Source organism: Ixodes scapularis, unplaced genomic scaffold (genome assembly GCF_016920785.2).
Source record: "Ixodes scapularis isolate PalLabHiFi unplaced genomic scaffold, ASM1692078v2 PGA_scaffold8__174_contigs__length_109621045, whole genome shotgun sequence".
Lineage (NCBI taxonomy): Eukaryota > Metazoa > Arthropoda > Arachnida > Ixodida > Ixodidae > Ixodes > Ixodes scapularis.
Genome location: NW_024609883.1, coordinates 725584 through 747600, shown reverse-complemented (window position 1 = coordinate 747600; position 22017 = coordinate 725584). Strand labels below are relative to the sequence as shown.

The 22017-nt window shown below is 49.2% G+C and overlaps 1 protein-coding gene across 1 annotated transcript in view; it reads left to right on the top strand.

The window, feature by feature from the left end:
* LOC8038365 (peroxidase) overlaps positions 1-22017 on the top strand; it is a 264537-nt gene that overhangs the window by 114551 nt on the left and 127969 nt on the right. The window contains exon 5 of the mRNA XM_029989515.3: positions 17219-17416. Within this exon, the coding sequence (XP_029845375.1) occupies positions 17219-17416 (198 nt within the window). The remainder of the gene's footprint in view (positions 1-17218; positions 17417-22017) is intronic.

Sequence of the window (22017 nt, the reverse complement as noted above, 5' to 3'; positions counted from 1 at the left end):
GGCTCTCGCATTCGAACGCGTTCGACACGGTGGTGACAAGGACCGCTCGGTGTGGGTGTAATCCTTCGAACCAAAGCTCGGCCTTTTGACGTCACCGTGCGCCCTTGACTCCTCTCTCTACGTTTATTGACGTATTATAAATCGAACGTTGGATGAAAAGTTTTCCAGCGGGAGAGGCCGTCAGAATGCCGAGCTCTGGTTGGTACAATTAATGGAAAGACAGAAACTAGCGTTTGTCTGCACGGCATTCGTCGAACGGATTAGAACGTGGAACGGCGGCGTCCAGAGTTTGGCTCTCGCATTCGAACGCGTTCGACACGGTGGTGACAAGGACCGCTCGGTGTGGGTGTAATCCTTCGAACCAAAGCTCGGCCTTTTGACGTCACCGTGCGCCCTTGACTCCTCTCTCTACGTTTATTGACGTATTATAAATCGAACGTTGAATGAAAATCTTTCCAGCGGGAGAGGCCGTCAGAATGCCGAGCTCTGGTTGGTACAATTAATGGAAAGACAAAAACTAGCGTTTGTCTGCACGGCATTCGTCGAACGGATTAGAACGTGGAACGTCGGCGTCCAGAGTTTGGCTCTCGCATTCGAACGCGTTCGACACGGTGGTGACAAGGACCGCTCGGTGTGGGTGTAATCCTTCGAACCAAAGCTCGGCCTTTTGACGTCACCGTGCGCCCTTGACTCCTCTCTCTACGTTTATTGACGTATTATAAATCGAACGTTGGATGAAAAGTTTTCCAGCGGGAGAGGCCGTCAGAATGCCGAGCTCTGGTTGGTACAATTAATGGAAAGACAGAAACTAGCGTTTGTCTGCACGGCATTCGTCGAACGGATTAGAACGTGGAACGGCGGCGTCCAGAGTTTGGCTCTCGCATTCGAACGCGTTCGACACGGTGGTGACAAGGACCGCTCGGTGTGGGTGTAATCCTTCGAACCAAAGCTCGGCCTTTTGACGTCACCGTGCGCCCTTGACTCCTCTCTCTACGTTTATTGACGTATTATAAATCGAACGTTGAATGAAAATCTTTCCAGCGGGAGAGGCCGTCAGAATGCCGAGCTCTGGTTGGTACAATTAATGGAAAGACAAAAACTAGCGTTTGTCTGCACGGCATTCGTCGAACGGATTAGAACGTGGAACGTCGGCGTCCAGAGTTTGGCTCTCGCATTCGAACGCGTTCGACACGGTGGTGACAAGGACCGCTCGGTGTGGGTGTAATCCTTCGAACCAAAGCTCGGCCTTTTGACGTCACCGTGCGCCCTTGACTCCTCTCTCTACGTTTATTGACGTATTATAAATCGAACGTTGGATGAAAAGTTTTCCAGCGGGAGAGGCCGTCAGAATGCCGAGCTCTGGTTGGTACAATTAATGGAAAGACAGAAACTAGCGTTTGTCTGCACGGCATTCGTCGAACGGATTAGAACGTGGAACGGCGGCGTCCAGAGTTTGGCTCTCGCATTCGAACGCGTTCGACACGGTGGTGACAAGGACCGCTCGGTGTGGGTGTAATCCTTCGAACCAAAGCTCGGCCTTTTGACGTCACCGTGCGCCCTTGACTCCTCTCTCTACGTTTATTGACGAATTATAAATCGAACGTTGGATGAAAAGTTTTCCAGCGGGAGAGGCCGTCAGAATGCCGAGCTCTGGTTGGTACAATTAATGGAAAGACAAAAACTAGCGTTTGTCTGCACGGCATTCGTCGAACGGATTAGAACGTGGAACGTCGGCGTCCAGAGTTTGGCTCTCGCATTCGAACGCGTTCGACACGGTGGTGACAAGGACCGCTCGGTGTGGGTGTAATCCTTCGAACCAAAGCTCGGCCTTTTGACGTCACCGTGCGCCCTTGACTCCTCTCTCTACGTTTATTGACGTATTATAAATCGAACGTTGATTGAAAATCTTTCCAGCGGGAGAGGCCGTCATTATGCCGAGCTCTGGTTGGTACAATTAATGGAAAGACAAAAACTAGCGTTTGTCTGCACGGCATTCGTCGAACGGATTAGAACGTGGAACGGCGGCGTCCAGAGTTTGGCTCTCGCATTCGAACGCGTTCGACACGGTGGTGACAAGGACAGCTCGGTGTGGGTGTAATCCTTCGAACCAAAGCTCGGCCTTTTGACGTCCCCGTGCGCCCTTGACTCCTCTCTCTACGTTTATTGACGTATTATAAATCGAACGTTGGATGAAAAGTTTTCCAGCGGGAGAGGCCGTCAGAATGCCGAGCTCTGGTTGGTACAATTAATGGAAAGACAAAAACTAGCGTTTGTCTGCACGGCATTCGTCGAACGGATTAGAACGTGGAACGTCGGCGTCCAGAGTTTGGCTCTCGCATTCGAACGCGTTCGAAACGGTGGTGACAAGGACAGCTCGGTGTGGGTGTAATCCTTCGAACCAAAGCTCGGCCTTTTGACGTCCCCGTGCGCCCTTGACTCCTCTCTCTACGTTTATTGACGTATTATAAATCGAACGTTGGATGAAAAGTTTTCCAGCGGGAGAGGCCGTCAGAATGCCGAGCTCTGGTTGGTACAATTAATGGAAAGACAAAAACTAGCGTTTGTCTGCACGGCATTCGTCGAACGGATTAGAACGTGGAACGTCGGCGTCCAGAGTTTGGCTCTCGCATTCGAACGCGTTCGACACGGTGGTGACAAGGACAGCTCGGTGTGGGTGTAATCCTTCGAACCAAAGCTCGGCCTTTTGACGTCCCCGTGCGCCCTTGACTCCTCTCTTTACGTTTATTGACGTATTATAAATCGAACGTTGGATGAAAAGTTTTCCAGCGGGAGAGGCCGTCAGAATGCCGAGCTCTGGTTGGTACAATTAATGGAAAGACAAAAACTAGCGTTTGTCTGCACGGCATTCGTCGAACGGATTAGAACGTGGAACGTCGGCGTCCAGAGTTTGGCTCTCGCATTCGAACGCGTTCGACACGGTGGTGACAAGGACAGCTCGGTGTGGGTGTAATCCTTCGAACCAAAGCTCGGCCTTTTGACGTCCCCGTGCGCCCTTGACTCCTCTCTCTACGTTTATTGACGTATTATAAATCGAACGTTGGATGAAAAGTTTTCCAGCGGGAGAGGCCGTCAGAATGCCGAGCTCTGGTTGGTACAATTAATGGAAAGACAAAAACTAGCGTTTGTCTGCACGGCATTCGTCGAACGGATTAGAACGTGGAACGTCGGCGTCCAGAGTTTGGTTCTCGCATTCGAACGCGTTCGACACGGTGGTGACAAGGACAGCTCGGTGTGGGTGTAATCCTTCGAACCAAAGCTCGGCCTTTTGACGTCCCCGTGCGCCCTTGACTCCTCTCTCTACGTTTATTGACGTATTATAAATCGAACGTTGGATGAAAAGTTTTCCAGCGGGAGAGGCCGTCAGAATGCCGAGCTCTGGTTGGTACAATTAATGGAAAGACAAAAACTAGCGTTTGTCTGCACGGCATTCGTCGAACGGATTAGAACGTGGAACGTCGGCGTCCAGAGTTTGGCTCTCGCATTCGAACGCGTTCGACACGGTGGTGACAAGGACAGCTCGGTGTGGGTGTAATCCTTCGAACCAAAGCTCGGCCTTTTGACGTCCCCGTGCGCCCTTGACTCCTCTCTCTACGTTTATTGACGTATTATAAATCGAACGTTGGATGAAAAGTTTTCCAGCGGGAGAGGCCGTCAGAATGCCGAGCTCTGGTTGGTACAATTAACGGAAAGACAAAGACTAGCGTTTGTCTGCACGGCATTCGTCGAACGGATTAGAACGTGGAACGTCGGCGTCCAGAGTTTGGTTCTCGCATTCGAACGCGTTTGACACGGTGGTGACAAAGACAGCTCGGTGTGGGTGTAATCCTTCGAACCAAAGCTCGGCCTTTTGACGTCTCCGTGCGCCCTTGACTCCTCTCTCTACGTTTATTGACGTATTATAAATCGAACGTTGGATGAAAAGTTTTCCAGCGGGAGAGGCCGTCAGAATACCGAGCTCTGGTTGGTACAATTAATGGAAAGACAAAAACTAGCGTTTGTCTGCACGGCATTCGTCGAACGGATTAGAACGTGGAACGTCGGCGTCCAGAGTTTGGCTCTCGCATTCGAACGCGTTCGACACGGTGGTGACAAGGACAGCTCGGTGTGGGTGTCATCCTTCGAACCAAAGCTCGGCCTTTTGACGTCCCCGTGCGCCCTTGACTCCTCTCTCTACGTTTATTGACGTATTATAAATCGAACGTTGGATGAAAAGTTTTCCAGCGGGAGAGGCCGTCAGAATGCCGAGCTCTGGTTGGTACAATTAACGGAAAGACAAAGACTAGCGTTTGTCTGCACGGCATTCGTCGAACGGATTAGAACGTGGAACGTCGGCGTCCAGAGTTTGGTTCTCGCATTCGAACGCGTTTGACACGGTGGTGACAAAGACAGCTCGGTGTGGGTGTAATCCTTCGAACCAAAGCTCGGCCTTTTGACGTCTCCGTGCGCCCTTGACTCCTCTCTCTACGTTTATTGACGTATTATAAATCGAACGTTGGATGAAAAGTTTTCCAGCGGGAGAGGCCGTCAGAATGCCGAGCTCTGGTTGGTACAATTAATGGAAAGACAAAAACTAGCGTTTGTCTGCACGGCATTCGTCGAACGGATTAGAACGTGGAACGTCGGCGTCCAGAGTTTGGCTCTCGCATTCGAACGCGTTCGACACGGTGGTGACAAGGACAGCTCGGTGTGGGTGTAATCCTTCGAACCAAAGCTCGGCCTTTTGACGTCCCCGTGCGCCCTTGACTCCTCTCTCTACGTTTATTGACGTATTATAAATCGAACGTTGGATGAAAAGTTTTCCAGCAGGAGAGGCCGTCAGAATGCCGAGCTCTGGTTGGTACAATTAATGGAAAGACAAAAACTAGCTTTTGTCTGCACGGCATTCGTCGAACGGATTAGAACGTGGAACGTCGGCGTCCAGAGTTTGGCTCTCGCATTCGAACGCGTTTGACACGGTGGTGACAAAGACAGCTCGGTGTGGGTGTAATCCTTCGAACCAAAGCTCGGCCTTTTGACGTCTCCGTGCGCCCTTGACTCCTCTCTCTACGTTTATTGACGTATTATAAATCGAACGTTGGATGAAAAGTTTTCCAGCGGGAGAGGCCGTCAGAATGCCGAGCTCTGGTTGGTACAATTAACGGAAAGACAAAAACTAGCGTTTGTCTGCACGGCATTCGTCGAACGGAATAGAACGTGGAACGTCGGCGTCCAGAGTTTGGCTCTCGCATTCGAACGCGTTCGACACGGTGGTAACAAGGACAGCTCGGTGTGGGTGTAATCCTTCGAACCAAAGCTCGGCCTTTTGACGTCCCCGTGCGCCCTTGACTCCTCTCTCTACGTTTATTGACGTATTATAAATCGAACGTTGGATGAAAAGTTTTCCAGCGGGAGAGGCCGTCAGAATGCCGAGCTCTGGTTGGTACAATTAACGGAAAGACAAAAACTAGCGTTTGTCTGCACGGCATTCGTCGAACGGATTAGAACGTGGAACGTCGGCGTCCAGAGCTTGGCTCTCGCATTCGAATGCGTTCGACACGGTGGTGACAAGGACAGCTCGGTGTGGGTGTAATCCTTCGAACCAAAGCTCGGCCTTTTGACGTCCCCGTGCGCCCTTGACTCCTCTCTCTACGTTTATTGACGTATTATAAATCGAACGTTGGATGAAAAGTTTTCCAGCGGGAGAGGCCGTCAGAATGCCGAGCTCTGGTTGGTACAATTAACGGAAAGACAAAAACTAGCGTTTGTCTGCACGGCATTCGTCGAACGGATTAGAACGTGGAACGTCGGCGTCCAGAGTTTGGCTCTCGCATTCGAACGCGTTCGACACGGTGGTAACAAGGACAGCTCGGTGTGGGTGTAATCCTTCGAACCAAAGCTCGGCCTTTTGACGTCCCCGTGCGCCCTTGACTCCTCTCTCTACGTTTATTGACGTATTATAAATCGAACGTTGGATGAAAAGTTTTCCAGCGGGAGAGGCCGTCAGAATGCCGAGCTCTGGTTGGTACAATTAACGGAAAGACAAAAACTAGCGTTTGTCTGCACGGCATTCGTCGAACGGATTAGAACGTGGAACGTCGGCGTCCAGAGCTTGGCTCTCGCATTCGAACGCGTTCGACACGGTGGTGACAAGGACAGCTCGGTGTGGGTGTAATCCTTCGAACCAAAGCTCGGCCTTTTGACGTCTCCGTGCGCCCTTGACTCCTCTCTCTACGTTTATTGACGTATTATAAATCGAACGTTGGATGAAAAGTTTTCCAGCGGGAGAGGCCGTCAGAATGCCGAGCTCTGGTTGGTACAATTAACGGAAAGACAAAAACTAGCGTTTGTCTGCACGGCATTCGTCGAACGGATTAGAACGTGGAACGTCGGCGTCCAGAGTTTGGTTCTCGCATTCGAACGCGTTTGACACGGTGGTGACAAAGACAGCTCGGTGTGGGTGTAATCCTTCGAACCAAAGCTCGGCCTTTTGACGTCTCCGTGCGCCCTTGACTCCTCTCTCTACGTTTATTGACGTATTATAAATCGAACGTTGGATGAAAAGTTTTCCAGCGGGAGAGGCCGTCAGAATGCCGAGCTCTGGTTGGTACAATTAACGGAAAGACAAAAACTAGCGTTTGTCTGCACGGCATTCGTCGAACGGATTAGAACGTGGAACGTCGGCGTCCAGAGTTTGGCTCTCGCATTCGAACGCGTTCGACACGGTGGTAACAAGGACAGCTCGGTGTGGGTGTAATCCTTCGAACCAAAGCTCGGCCTTTTGACGTCCCCGTGCGCCCTTGACTCCTCTCTCTACGTTTATTGACGTATTATAAATCGAACGTTGGATGAAAAGTTTTCCAGCGGGAGAGGCCGTCAGAATGCCGAGCTCTGGTTGGTACAATTAACGGAAAGACAAAAACTAGCGTTTGTCTGCACGGCATTCGTCGAACGGATTAGAACGTGGAACGTCGGCGTCCAGAGTTTGGTTCTCGCATTCGAACGCGTTTGACACGGTGGTGACAAAGACAGCTCGGTGTGGGTGTAATCCTTCGAACCAAAGCTCGGCCTTTTGACGTCTCCGTGCGCCCTTGACTCCTCTCTCTACGTTTATTGACGTATTATAAATCGAACGTTGGATGAAAAGTTTTCCAGCGGGAGAGGCCGTCAGAATGCCGAGCTCTGGTTGGTACAATTAACGGAAAGACAAAAACTAGCGTTTGTCTGCACGGCATTCGTCGAACGGATTAGAACTTGGAACGTCGGCGTCCAGAGTTTGGCTCTCGCATTCGAACGCGTTCGACACGGTGGTAACAAGGACAGCTCGGTGTGGGTGTAATCCTTCGAACCAAAGCTCGGCCTTTTGACGTCCCCGTGCGCCCTTGACTCCTCTCTCTACGTTTATTGACGTATTATAAATCGAACGTTGGATGAAAAGTTTTCCAGCGGGAGAGGCCGTCAGAATGCCGAGCTCTGGTTGGTACAATTAACGGAAAGACAAAAACTAGCGTTTGTCTGCACGGCATTCGTCGAACGGATTAGAACGTGGAACGTCGGCGTCCAGAGTTTGGCTCTCGCATTCGAACGCGTTCGACACGGTGGTAACAAGGACAGCTCGGTGTGGGTGTAATCCTTCGAACCAAAGCTCGGCCTTTTGACGTCCCCGTGCGCCCTTGACTCCTCTCTCTACGTTTATTGACGTATTATAAATCGAACGTTGGATGAAAAGTTTTCCAGCGGGAGAGGCCGTCAGAATGCCGAGCTCTGGTTGGTACAATTAACGGAAAGACAAAAACTAGCGTTTGTCTGCACGGCATTCGTCGAACGGATTAGAACGTGGAACGTCGGCGTCCAGAGCTTGGCTCTCGCATTCGAACGCGTTCGACACGGTGGTGACAAGGACAGCTCGGTGTGGGTGTAATCCTTCGAACCAAAGCTCGGCCTTTTGACGTCCCCGTGCGCCCTTGACTCCTCTCTCTACGTTTATTGACGTATTATAAATCGAACGTTGGATGAAAAGTTTTCCAGCGGGAGAGGCCGTCAGAATGCCGAGCTCTGGTTGGTACAATTAATGGAAAGACAAAAACTAGCGTTTGTCTGCACGGCATTCGTCGAACGGATTAGAACGTGGAACGTCGGCGTCCAGAGTTTGGCTCTCGCATTCGAACGCGTTCGACACGGTGGTGACAAGGACCGCTCGGTGTGGGTGTAATCCTTCGAACCAAAGCTCGGCCTTTTGACGTCCCCGTGCGCCCTTGACTCCTCTCTCTACGTTTATTGACGTATTATAAATCGAACGTTGGATGAAAAGTTTTCCAGCGGGAGAGGCCGTCAGAATGCCGAGCTCTGGTTGGTACAATTAATGGAAAGACAAAAACTAGCGTTTGTCTGCACGGCATTCGTCGAACGGATTAGAACGTGGAACGTCGGCGTCCAGAGTTTGGTTCTCGCATTCGAACGCGTTTGACACGGTGGTGACAAAGACAGCTCGGTGTGGGTGTAATCCTTCGAACCAAAGCTCGGCCTTTTGACGTCTCCGTGCGCCCTTGACTCCTCTCTCTACGTTTATTGACGTATTATAAATCGAACGTCGGATGAAAAGTTTTCCAGCGGGAGAGGCCGTCAGAATGCCGAGCTCTGGTTGGTACAATTAATGGAAAGACAAAAACTAGCGTTTGTCTGCACGGCATTCGTCGAACGGATTAGAACGTGGAACGTCGGCGTCCAGAGCTTGGCTCTCGCATTCGAACGCGTTCGACACGGTGGTGACAAGGACAGCTCGGTGTGGGTGTAATCCTTCGAACCAAAGCTCGGCCTTTTGACGTCCCCGTGCGCCCTTGACTCCTCTCTCTACGTTTATTGACGTATTATAAATCGAACGTCGGATGAAAAGTTTTCCAGCGGGAGAGGCCGTCAGAATGCCGAGCTCTGGTTGGTACAATTAATGGAAAGACAAAAACTAGCGTTTGTCTGCACGGCATTCGTCGAACGGATTAGAACGTGGAACGTCGGCGTCCAGAGCTTGGCTCTCGCATTCGAACGCGTTCGACACGGTGGTGACAAGGACAGCTCGGTGTGGGTGTAATCCTTCGAACCAAAGCTCGGCCTTTTGACGTCCCCGTGCGCCCTTGACTCCTCTCTCTACGTTTATTGACGTATTATAAATCGAACGTCGGATGAAAAGTTTTCCAGCGGGAGAGGCCGTCAGAATGCCGAGCTCTGGTTGGTACAATTAATGGAAAGACAAAAACTAGCGTTTGTCTGCACGGCATTCGTCGAACGGATTAGAACGTGGAACGTCGGCGTCCAGAGCTTGGCTCTCGCATTCGAACGCGTTCGACACGGTGGTGACAAGGACAGCTCGGTGTGGGTGTAATCCTTCGAACCAAAGCTCGGCCTTTTGACGTCTCCGTGCGCCCTTGACTCCTCTCTCTACGTTTATTGACGTATTATAAATCGAACGTCGGATGAAAAGTTTTCCAGCGGGAGAGGCCGTCAGAATGCCGAGCTCTGGTTGGTACAATTAATGGAAAGACAAAGACTAGCGTTTGTCTGCACGGCATTCGTCGAACGGATTAGAACGTGGAACGTCGGCGTCCAGAGCTTGGCTCTCGCATTCGAACGCGTTCGACACGGTGGTGACAAGGACAGCTCGGTGTGGGTGTAATCCTTCGAACCAAAGCTCGGCCTTTTGACGTCCCCGTGCGCCCTTGACTCCTCTCTCTACGTTTATTGACGTATTATAAATCGAACGTTGGATGAAAAGTTTTCCAGCGGGAGAGGCCGTCAGAATGCCGAGCTCTGGTTGGTACAATTAATGGAAAGACAAAAACTAGCGTTTGTCTGCACGGCATTCGTCGAACGGATTAGAACGTGGAACGTCGGCGTCCAGAGTTTGGCTCTCGCATTCGAACGCGTTCGACACGGTGGTGACAAGGACAGCTCGGTGTGGGTGTAATCCTTCGAACCAAAGCTCGGCCTTTTGACGTCCCCGTGCGCCCTTGACTCCTCTCTCTACGTTTATTGACGTATTATAAATCGAACGTTGGATGAAAAGTTTTCCAGCAGGAGAGGCCGTCAGAATGCCGAGCTCTGGTTGGTACAATTAATGGAAAGACAAAAACTAGCGTTTGTCTGCACGGCATTCGTCGAACGGATTAGAACGTGGAACGTCGGCGTCCAGAGCTTGGCTCTCGCATTCGAACGCGTTCGACACGGTGGTGACAAGGACAGCTCGGTGTGGGTGTAATCCTTCGAACCAAAGCTCGGCCTTTTGACGTCCCCGTGCGCCCTTGACTCCTCTCTCTACGTTTATTGACGTATTATAAATCGAACGTTGGATGAAAAGTTTTCCAGCAGGAGAGGCCGTCAGAATGCCGAGCTCTGGTTGGTACAATTAATGGAAAGACAAAAACTAGCGTTTGTCTGCACGGCATTCGTCGAACGGATTAGAACGTGGAACGTCGGCGTCCAGAGTTTGGCTCTCGCATTCGAACGCGTTCGACACGGTGGTGACAAGGACCGCTCGGTGTGGGTGTAATCCTTCGAACCAAAGCTCGGCCTTTTGACGTCCCCGTGCGCCCTTGACTCCTCTCTCTACGTTTATTGACGTATTATAAATCGAACGTTGGATGAAAAGTTTTCCAGCGGGAGAGGCCGTCAGAATGCCGAGCTCTGGTTGGTACAATTAATGGAAAGACAAAGACTAGCGTTTGTCTGCACGGCATTCGTCGAACGGATTAGAACGTGGAACGGCGGCGTCCAGAGTTTGGCTCTCGCATTCGAACGCGTTCGACACGGTGGTGACAAGGACAGCTCGGTGTGGGTGTAATCCTTCGAACCAAAGCTCGGCCTTTTGACGTCCCCGTGCGCCCTTGACTCCTCTCTCTACGTTTATTGACGTATTATATATCGAACGTTGAATGAAAATCTTTCCAGCGGGAGAGGCCGTCATAATGCCGAGCTCTGGTTGGTACAATTAATGGAAAGACAAAGACTAGCGTTTGTCTGCACGGCATTCGTCGAACGGATTAGAACGTGGAACGGCGGCGTCCAGAGTTTGGCTCTCGCATTCGAACGCGTTCGACACGGTGGTGACAAGGACAGCTCGGTGTGGGTGTAATCCTTCGAACCAAAGCTCGGCCTTTTGACGTCCCCGTGCGCCCTTGACTCCTCTCTCTACGTTTATTGACGTATTATAAATCGAACGTTGAATGAAAATCTTTCCAGCGGGAGAGGCCGTCATAATGCCGAGCTCTGGTTGGTACAATTAACGGAAAGACAAAAACTAGCGTTTGTCTGCACGGCATTCGTCGAACGGATTAGAACGTGGAACGTCGGCGTCCAGAGTTTGGCTCTCGCATTCGAACGCGTTCGACACGGTGGTGTCAAGGACAGCTCGGTGTGGGTGTAATCCTTCGAACCAAAGCTCGGCCTTTTGACGTCCCCGTGCGCCCTTGACTCCTCTCTCTACGTTTATTGACGTATTATAAATCGAACGTTGAATGAAAATCTTTCCAGCGGGAGAGGCCGTCAGAATGCCGAGCTCTGGTTGGTACAATTAATGGAAAGACAAAGACTAGCGTTTGTCTGCACGGCATTCGTCGAACGGATTAGAACGTGGAACGTCGGCGTCCAGAGTTTGGCTCTCGCATTCGAACGCGTTCGACACGGTGGTGACAAGGACAGCTCGGTGTGGGTGTAATCCTTCGAACCAAAGCTCGGCCTTTTGACGTCCCCGTGCGCCCTTGACTCCTCTCTCTACGTTTATTGACGTATTATAAATCGAACGTTGAATGAAAATCTTTCCAGCGGGAGAGGCCGTCATAATGCCGAGCTCTGGTTGGTACAATTAATGGAAAGACAAAGACTAGCGTTTGTCTGCACGGCATTCGTCGAACGGATTAGAACGTGGAACGGCGGCGTCCAGAGTTTGGCTCTCGCATTCGAACGCGTTCGACACGGTGGTGACAAGGACAGCTCGGTGTGGGTGTAATCCTTCGAACCAAAGCTCGGCCTTTTGACGTCCCCGTGCGCCCTTGACTCCTCTCTCTACGTTTATTGACGTATTATAAATCGAACGTTGGATGAAAAGTTTTCCAGCGGGAGAGGCCGTCAGAATGCCGAGCTCTGGTTGGTACAATTAATGGAAAGACAAAGACTAGCGTTTGTCTGCACGGCATTCGTCGAACGGATTAGAACGTGGAACGTCGGCGTCCAGAGTTTGGCTCTCGCATTCGAACGCGTTCGACACGGTGGTGACAAAGACAGCTCGGTGTGGGTGTAATCCTTCGAACCAAAGCTCGGCCTTTTGACGTCCCCGTGCGCCCTTGACTCCTCTCTCTACGTTTATTGACGTATTATAAATCGAACGTTGAATGAAAATCTTTCCAGCGGGAGAGGCCGTCAGAATGCCGAGCTCTGGTTGGTACAATTAACGGAAAGACAAAAACTAGCGTTTGTCTGCACGGCATTCGTCGAACGGATTAGAACGTGGAACGTCGGCGTCCAGAGTTTGGCTCTCGCATTCGAACGCGTTCGACACGGTGGTGACAAGGACAGCTCGGTGTGGGTGTAATCCTTCGAACCAAAGCTCGGCCTTTTGACGTCCCCGTGCGCCCTTGACTCCTCTCTCTACGTTTATTGACGTATTATAAATCGAACGTTGAATGAAAATCTTTCCAGCGGGAGAGGCCGTCATAATGCCGAGCTCTGGTTGGTACAATTAACGGAAAGACAAAAACTAGCGTTTGTCTGCACGGCATTCGTCGAACGGATTAGAACGTGGAACGTCGGCGTCCAGAGTTTGGCTCTCGCATTCGAACGCGTTCGACACGGTGGTGTCAAGGACAGCTCGGTGTGGGTGTAATCCTTCGAACCAAAGCTCGGCCTTTTGACGTCCCCGTGCGCCCTTGACTCCTCTCTCTACGTTTATTGACGTATTATAAATCGAACGTTGAATGAAAATCTTTCCAGCGGGAGAGGCCGTCAGAATGCCGAGCTCTGGTTGGTACAATTAATGGAAAGACAAAGACTAGCGTTTGTCTGCACGGCATTCGTCAAACGGATTAGAACGTGGAACGTCGGCGTCCAGAGTTTGGCTCTCGCATTCGAACGCGTTCGACACGGTGGTGACAAAGACAGCTCGGTGTGGGTGTAATCCTTCGAACCAAAGCTCGGCCTTTTGACGTCCCCGTGCGCCCTTGACTCCTCTCTCTACGTTTATTGACGTATTATAAATCGAACGTTGAATGAAAATCTTTCCAGCGGGAGAGGCCGTCAGAATGCCGAGCTCTGGTTGGTACAATTAATGGAAAGACAAAAACTAGCGTTTGTCTGCACGGCATTCGTCGAACGGATTAGAACGTGGAACGTCGGCGTCCAGAGTTTGGCTCTCGCATTCGAACGCGTTCGACACGGTGGTGACAAGGACAGCTCGGTGTGGGTGTAATCCTTCGAACCAAAGCTCGGCCTTTTGACGTCCCCGTGCGCCCTTGACTCCTCTCTCTACGTTTATTGACGTATTATAAATCGAACGTTGAATGAAAATCTTTCCAGCGGGAGAGGCCGTCATAATGCCGAGCTCTGGTTGGTACAATTAATGGAAAGACAAAGACTAGCGTTTGTCTGCACGGCATTCGTCGAACGGATTAGAACGTGGAACGGCGGCGTCCAGAGTTTGGCTCTCGCATTCGAACGCGTTCGACACGGTGGTGACAAAGACAGCTCGGTGTGGGTGTAATCCTTCGAACCAAAGCTCGGCCTTTTGACGTCCCCGTGCGCCCTTGACTCCTCTCTCTACGTTTATTGACGTATTATAAATCGAACGTTGAATGAAAATCTTTCCAGCGGGAGAGGCCGTCATAATGCCGAGCTCTGGTTGGTACAATTAATGGAAAGACAAAGAGTAGCGTTTGTCTGCACGGCATTCGTCTAACGGATTAGAACGTGGAACGGCGGCGTCCAGAGTTTGGCTCTCGCATTCGAACGCGTTCGACACGGTGGTGACAAAGACAGCTCGGTGTGGGTGTAATCCTTCGAACCAAAGCTCGGCCTTTTGACGTCCCCGTGCGCCCTTGACTCCTCTCTCTACGTTTATTGACGTATTATAAATCGAACGTTGAATGAAAATCTTTCCAGCGGGAGAGGCCGTCATAATGCCGAGCTCTGGTTGGTACAATTAATGGAAAGACAAAGACTAGCGTTTGTCTGCACGGCATTCGTCGAACGGATTAGAACGTGGAACGGCGGCGTCCAGAGTTTGGCTCTCGCATTCGAACGCGTTCGACACGGTGGTGACAAAGACAGCTCGGTGTGGGTGTAATCCTTCGAACCAAAGCTCGGCCTTTTGACGTCCCCGTGCGCCCTTGACTCCTCTCTCTACGTTTATTGACGTATTATAAATCGAACGTTGAATGAAAATCTTTCCAGCGGGAGAGGCCGTCATAATGCCGAGCTCTGGTTGGTACAATTAATGGAAAGACAAAGACTAGCGTTTGTCTGCACGGCATTCGTCGAACGGATTAGAACGTGGAACGGCGGCGTCCAGAGTTTGGCTCTCGCATTCGAACGCGTTCGACACGGTGGTGACAAAGACAGCTCGGTGTGGGTGTAATCCTTCGAACCAAAGCTCGGCCTTTTGACGTCCCCGTGCGCCCTTGACTCCTCTCTCTACGTTTATTGACGTATTATAAATCGAACGTTGAATGAAAATCTTTCCAGCGGGAGAGGCCGTCATAATGCCGAGCTCTGGTTGGTACAATTAATGGAAAGACAAAGAGTAGCGTTTGTCTGCACGGCATTCGTCTAACGGATTAGAACGTGGAACGGCGGCGTCCAGAGTTTGGCTCTCGCATTCGAACGCGTTCGACACGGTGGTGACAAAGACAGCTCGGTGTGGGTGTAATCCTTCGAACCAAAGCTCGGCCTTTTGACGTCCCCGTGCGCCCTTGACTCCTCTCTCTACGTTTATTGACGTATTATAAATCGAACGTTGAATGAAAATCTTTCCAGCGGGAGAGGCCGTCATAATGCCGAGCTCTGGTTGGTACAATTAATGGAAAGACAAAGACTAGCGTTTGTCTGCACGGCATTCGTCGAACGGATTAGAACGTGGAACGGCGGCGTCCAGAGTTTGGCTCTCGCATTCGAACGCGTTCGACACGGTGGTGACAAAGACAGCTCGGTGTGGGTGTAATCCTTCGAACCAAAGCTCGGCCTTTTGACGTCCCCGTGCGCCCTTGACTCCTCTCTCTACGTTTATTGACGTATTATAAATCGAACGTTGAATGAAAATCTTTCCAGCGGGAGAGGCCGTCATAATGCCGAGCTCTGGTTGGTACAATTAATGGAAAGACAAAGACTAGCGTTTGTCTGCACGGCATTCGTCGAACGGATTAGAACGTGGAACGGCGGCGTCCAGAGTTTGGCTCTCGCATTCGAACGCGTTCGACACGGTGGTGACAAAGACAGCTCGGTGTGGGTGTAATCCTTCGAACCAAAGCTCGGCCTTTTGACGTCCCCGTGCGCCCTTGACTCCTCTCTCTACGTTTATTGACGTATTATAAATCGAACGTTGAATGAAAATCTTTCCAGCGGGAGAGGCCGTCATAATGCCGAGCTCTGGTTGGTACAATTAATGGAAAGACAAAGAGTAGCGTTTGTCTGCACGGCATTCGTCTAACGGATTAGAACGTGGAACGGCGGCGTCCAGAGTTTGGCTCTCGCATTCGAACGCGTTCGACACGGTGGTGACAAGGACAGCTCGGTGTGGGTGTAATCCTTCGAACCAAAGCTCGGCCTTTTGACGTCCCCGTGCGCCCTTGACTCCTCTCTCTACGTTTATTGGCGTATTATAAAGCGAACGTTGGACAAAAATGTTTCCACATCCCAGTTTTTGATAGTGCCTGAGTTGAGTCAAAAGACTGAGAACCACTTCCCCATAAACATTTTCATGTGAGCCACGAACCGCAACACGGTAATTAACATACCCATAAAATCAAGCTCGGGTAACGATTTCTGAAAAACAATATTTGCTGGGCTTTATTACTTCATTCGCCATGCTACATCTGGGTCGGCTTGCTAGAACAGTGCCTTAGCTGCGTGTGGGGGAATTTAAGCACCGTAAAGGCTGGGGCGCGCGAACGTCTTGATACGCAGTTTGAGTCCCGCTAAACTCGTGCGCTGGCTTTGAGAGTGCTTTTTTCAAACAGTCTCAGCTGAAATGATATTCCTATCGATCCGGCCCTGGCGTTCCGAATCAACGCTTACCCCCAATTATAAAAGTGATTATATGGCCCGTAAAAAAATTGAGCTTACTTAGGCGATGGCTCAACAATGTTCCGAGCGAAGTCACGCTCCTGGCCTACAGAACCGTCGTTTTATTTGCCCTCGAATACGTTTATACTGTATGAGAGCCACACCAGAAGGGTCGCATTGCGAAATTAGAAAGAATTAAGTCGTTATCAGCTGGAATTCTTTACAGAAAATACCGTGGACGAGACTCCGTGTCAGCTAGACTAAACCTAGCAGGCCTTCAGCCTCTCCACGTGCGCAGGAAGATGAACAGAGGAATATTTTGTCGCGATTTTTATTGTCATAAAGTAGACTCTAAACCATCTGGTATTCAAAACTCCCCAAAACCCCGATCACAACAAAGCACTCACAATCTGTCACACTTCTTTTTGCGTGAACTAATACACATAGGGATTCTCTTTTTTTACCTATGGAACCAATGATTAGAATAGATTACCGCCTACGGCTTTTCAAATGAAGACACGTTTCTGAGGTGTATTTCCTTTCCAAATGGTTCCCTCGTTCATGGTTACCTACTTTGTAAATGCGCAGTGTATCGAAGCTTTATTTTGACGGTTTTGCGCGTGGTGCATGCAATGCCACTGCATACGATTTTTTTTTTAATTTTAAGTTGAAAGGTATTTTGCCACGTTTGCAATTGTTACGCCTTAGCTTATACTGATCCGTGTTTTATTTTTGTTTTAATTTTCATTTTTATAAGGATGGAAAAAAAGTGTCTTTGCTTTCTTGATTATGCACCCCTCCTGCTTGCATCTCCCCGGGATCGCAGTCTCGTTAAATAAATTAATAATACGAGGGGTACGATTTTTCTTGGTTTATGGCTCACCTCCAAACTCTGCGGGAAAGTGAGCAGGCAAGCTTTGCTCTGCACCGCGATGAATCGGAGTGAATGCATTGAATGGCGCAGGCGTGTCGGCCCCTCGCATCTCGGAGACCGGCGGCGAGCTGCCCAATCCCCGACTGGTGTCGACCACGGTGCACGTGGACTTCGATCGTCCCTCCCGCGAGACGAGCCACATGCTCATGCAGTGGGGGCAGTTCCTGGACCACGACTTTGCCCTGGCGCCCATCTCCAGCATACCGGGAGAGATCATTGACCTCGGAAGTGAGTGCGTCTTGGGATTCCTCTTGGCGCGGCCCTTCTTGGCTTTCTAGAAAACCCTCGCTCTCTATACAATTTATTTCCCGTCTAGAAATTATAGGTCAAGCGACACTGTTAGCTGGAACGAGTAATCACCGGTTTTCTTATTTTTTTCCGTTTGAAACTAAGAAAACTACTAGTGTTGTAGAACAACGAGACGGTGTTTTAAAAAGCGCGAACGACTAAGAAGAGCAGGAGGGGACAGGACAGCATCCCGCTCTGTCCTGTCCCCTTCTTCTCTTCTTAGTCCTTTGCACTTTTTAAACCACCGTTTAGTTGGTCTACCACACTAGCCCCCAATGAATTTTGATAGTGTGGTAGAAAGTGATTATTTGGGGAAGTATACTTCATTTCACGCGTCGTTCGAGTGGGACCGAAAGCTAGTCGGAGCAGAAAGAAAAACGCACAGGCTAAAAACACGATGTCACGACGCATTCGTGGCGCTCGATTGAATGAGGGGGCGTCAACACACGCGTAGAAATACAAGCGAATTTCTATAGCTTTCCGAGACACGTAAGGCGCATTCCCACCGGCGATGGAAGCAGTCGCGCGATGCGACCATATAACATCGCAAAAAAAGATCAGATGGTCACACCGGCGTGCGCGATGAGCGAGTCCAGCGCCTTCGTTGGCGAGTCGTTTCTCGAAAACTCTCGCTCCGAACGCCGTTGATTGCCTCAGCAGCTCAACGACCAGATCGCATCGCAAAAAAGGTCGGGTCGAGTAGCGACTGCTCAAATCGCGTCGCTTTTGGCCCGCGATGGTCGCTTTTGCGATGAAAGTTATCGCGCGATTGGATCGCATCGCCGGTGGGAACGCGCCTTTACTGGCCCCATTGGGTCGAGGTAACGTTACTAGAACCCCTCAGTCGGGAAACGGCCCTAGAGACTGCTCTGACAAAGTGGCACCGATCCGCACTCGGGAACCGAACGAAAGTCGATCGCAACGCCGCCAATTCTCCCGCAGCGGTAACTCGAGGAAATGCACATGACTTCTGTTTTGGCGTTAATCGGCCATTTTTGCACCGAAACAGATACGGCGGAAGGGGTTTGAGGGGTGCCAACCCTGTCTCCCAAGCGGACGCACCGAGAATTATTCCCAAATTTAGGATGCACCTAGGTCGGGACGCGCTACTGCACCACTGAGGCATGGTTGCATAAAAACAATATTAATGGTGCCGCTAAGCTTTGCAAACTAAAGATTTTAGAAAACATCAAGCGCCCTTCATTTTGTACTATGCTCCAATAAATGTTACTACAGAAATAGTTTTTACGTTGTTTTTTAACGCAACAACATGTTTTGTAAAACATCGAGGTGACCACAGTAAAGACAAAGGATAAAGAGTGGCGCTCTTTGTCGTATTTAGCTCGGTCTCGGTGGACGCCAGCGGCCCAGGTTTCAGCGGTGATTTTCCGAACTGAGGGTTTTAGTAACGTTGGCTTGAGGCTTTCGTAGCACTAGAGAGTTAAGCCTAAACGTTAAACTCTCGTGCCCGTCAGTAAAATAAAACGAAAAACTCCGATTGAGTTTTCGGTGAGAGTATCGCACAGTGGTGCTGAATAGAGTTTACGAGCTTACACGGCTGTGCTTTTCCTTTAAGTCGTACCAACGATCCGACGGAGCCAACCACGGCACTCGGCGCCTTTAGGCCTTTGTGAGAGCGGGCTAAGGCAGTCCATCACGGGCTGTTCATTCTGCCGGCGGAATAGTACAAAGACGACACTGACTCTATGGCTTTGCTCGACTCACTCCATTGGATGGACTTGGACTGATGCCAGTCATTGGTCCTTTCCCGTTCTAGTGTGCAGTGGAAACATTCCAAGACGCCTTTATGTACGCGCAGAAAAAAATGCAAACATCACTTTAAATCTATCTACCTGCTTGTTCTTGAGCTTCATATTGGACAAAGTCACGGGCATCGCGCCTCGTAAGAACAAGAAAAAAAAGTTAACGAGCACTCGGATTGCCTCAACTCGTCGTGGCAAAGTAAACACGCCGAAACTCTTATCGGCTTTGTTTCTCCGCTTTTATGTCCCTTTTATGTCACTCTATTTCTCGTTCTTCGTCTTAGAAAGACGGAAGTTGTTTTCTTATCCTCCCCTATGAGTGGAGCGTGACTCGACGTTTGGTCGCTGGATGTGACCAGAGGGGAGGGAAGATTTCAGATGGTCACATGTCACTGGTCTACAATTAGTGAGCAGACGAGCGCTGGGTATATGCTCGGCTGACACTCACGTTTCGTTTTTCTTTTAAATATCTTAACCGACAATAATTGCAGTCCTAGCCACTCTGAAACAGAAGAGCACATGGTTTGATCTTAAGTTTCTTTATACACAAGACAGTCGTCGGCAAACAAGCGCACCTCTTACACGAGGAGCTTTCCGCGGAGACGTCATTATTATAAATTAAAAACAAAAGCCGTCCCAGGACATCTCTTTGGGACTCCTGACGTCACATCAACATACCCCGACCAATTACCGTTCAAAATAAAACATTTACTATAATAACACATATTACTACATGTAGCATTATCTGCCTACATAAAATGGGCTCGGATATTTAACATGAGATTTGCGTTAATCATGGGTGATTTGAAACATATTTATTACACCCAATTTATGAATAGGTAGAAAATTAACAATTTGACAATTCTCCCGTAAGATACATGTAAACAGTGACTTTTTGTAAATTAAAGATTACAATTAAAGATTTTTGTAAATTAAATTAAGGATGCAGCGAATTAGGTTTATCACAGCATTTTAAGATTCGTAGAGATACCATTTTGACGATCTGCTTTGTTTGTTTTTTTGCCGCCATCTACCGGGTTTTTTGGACCGCGAAAGGAGCTTTCCCCAGTCACGTGCGATGATGAAGTAGAGAAATGGCAAAGGTCAAGCCTGTTTCAGAAATAAAGGCAAGATGTCTGATTAGAGGGCTGACATTTGCCACTGCTCTTCTTCATCGCGACGGATTCTCGCCTTGTGGCTGGGGGAAGCGCCTCTGGCTGTCCAACGACCCTGGTAGGCGGCAATTCTTTGGGGTGGCCAAGAACGAGAATCCTCGAACTAGTTCGTGCACGTCCTTCGTCCACCAACTGGTCATCTCCATTCCACAGGTTCCCCCAAAAGACGAAAATGAAGTAAGCCGAGGAATTCTTCTAGTTTCCTGTCCCAACAACAGTAAGGCAACAGAATTCCTCGGTAGGGAGGACTTTTAGCGAGGAAGAAACGTTATCTTCCTCTGACAACATAATAGCTCTATAACTTGAGAAACCGCTTAGATGACACAACCAGCCAGGTATTTCTACCGTTCCTCGGGAAAGCTACACCGAATCCCGGTTAGTGTTAGAAAGTTGCCAAAGAAAGATAATATTTCCTCCTTGCTGCGGTGTTACGGTAGTCTTTTGAAGATTCTTAATTGTTCTCGCGTTTAGTCCAACTGGTTCCACGAACGGAATGCGTGTTCTCCAAAGCTGTTGTTACAGTTTACGTCGGGCATTGAAAATAAGCATTTAAGAACGTCGATTTTTTCCTAGCGTCGAAAATTACTCTTTGGCTTTGGTCACCTTCTTTTGTTCATATAACATATCATCCAAACCTTTTATATACTGCGAAACATTGGGTGTAGTTGTCATTCTGTCTTTGAGTCTGTAGAAGTATACTTCCCTCACACTTTTATAATAAGTTTATAATCATGCTTCACTTTAGATAATCTATTCAAGTGAATGTTACCTTTTGTGGTCGTATACTTAAGGATTGCCCCTCTTATACTAATTATAATATGAATGCGTGAAGTTAACCAGCTTTGTTTCCCGTCTTTAAAGCCTGCCAGAATATATTCTTGAACATAATTATTCGTAAATTCGATCAGGAAATTTTTAAACACCAACCATTGTGCATGAAAGTTATAGTCCTCTGCGCGACTTTTAAAAGCACAGCAAATGCCTATGAGCTCTTAGGACATAGTTTAATGACCTTTCTCAGTGTAAAGAAGTTCCCTTGAAACGCATCCTATCGATCGGTTAATTTCAGATTTGATTCTGGCAAGAAAGTTGTCATGATTACTTATATCTGGTATACTATGAACGTAAGTTATGAGGTTGGGCGCACTGCTAAACTAATATATAAAATATGGTTATATGAAATTCCGTCCTTCACATATGGAGCAATCCAGAGGTATATTCGAAGTGTTTCGTTTCTCAATTAAAATAAATACTAACTTTCCATACAAAACTGCCACCAATATTTCGACCCCTGGAAAGTTACACTCTCCCGCGAGCAACATAGGCTGCCCAGAGCCCTCCGAAACTATATTACACAAAGTTTGCAACGCCTTGAAATCTAAATTTTTCGGCTAGTTGAACGTATCCATAGCGTAATAAGAATTATTCGATGAAGGAACTGACCACAAAATTGATTGAATGTCATCCTGATCCTGATCATAACTTTAGAGAGGAACGAAATAACAGTAACAGCTTCCGCTTGTGCGAAGCCTCTCCTTCCCATAATGAAACTCATTATATTAAGAACACCTCACTCTCGCAGAAAGACGGGTTTAAGAACGAT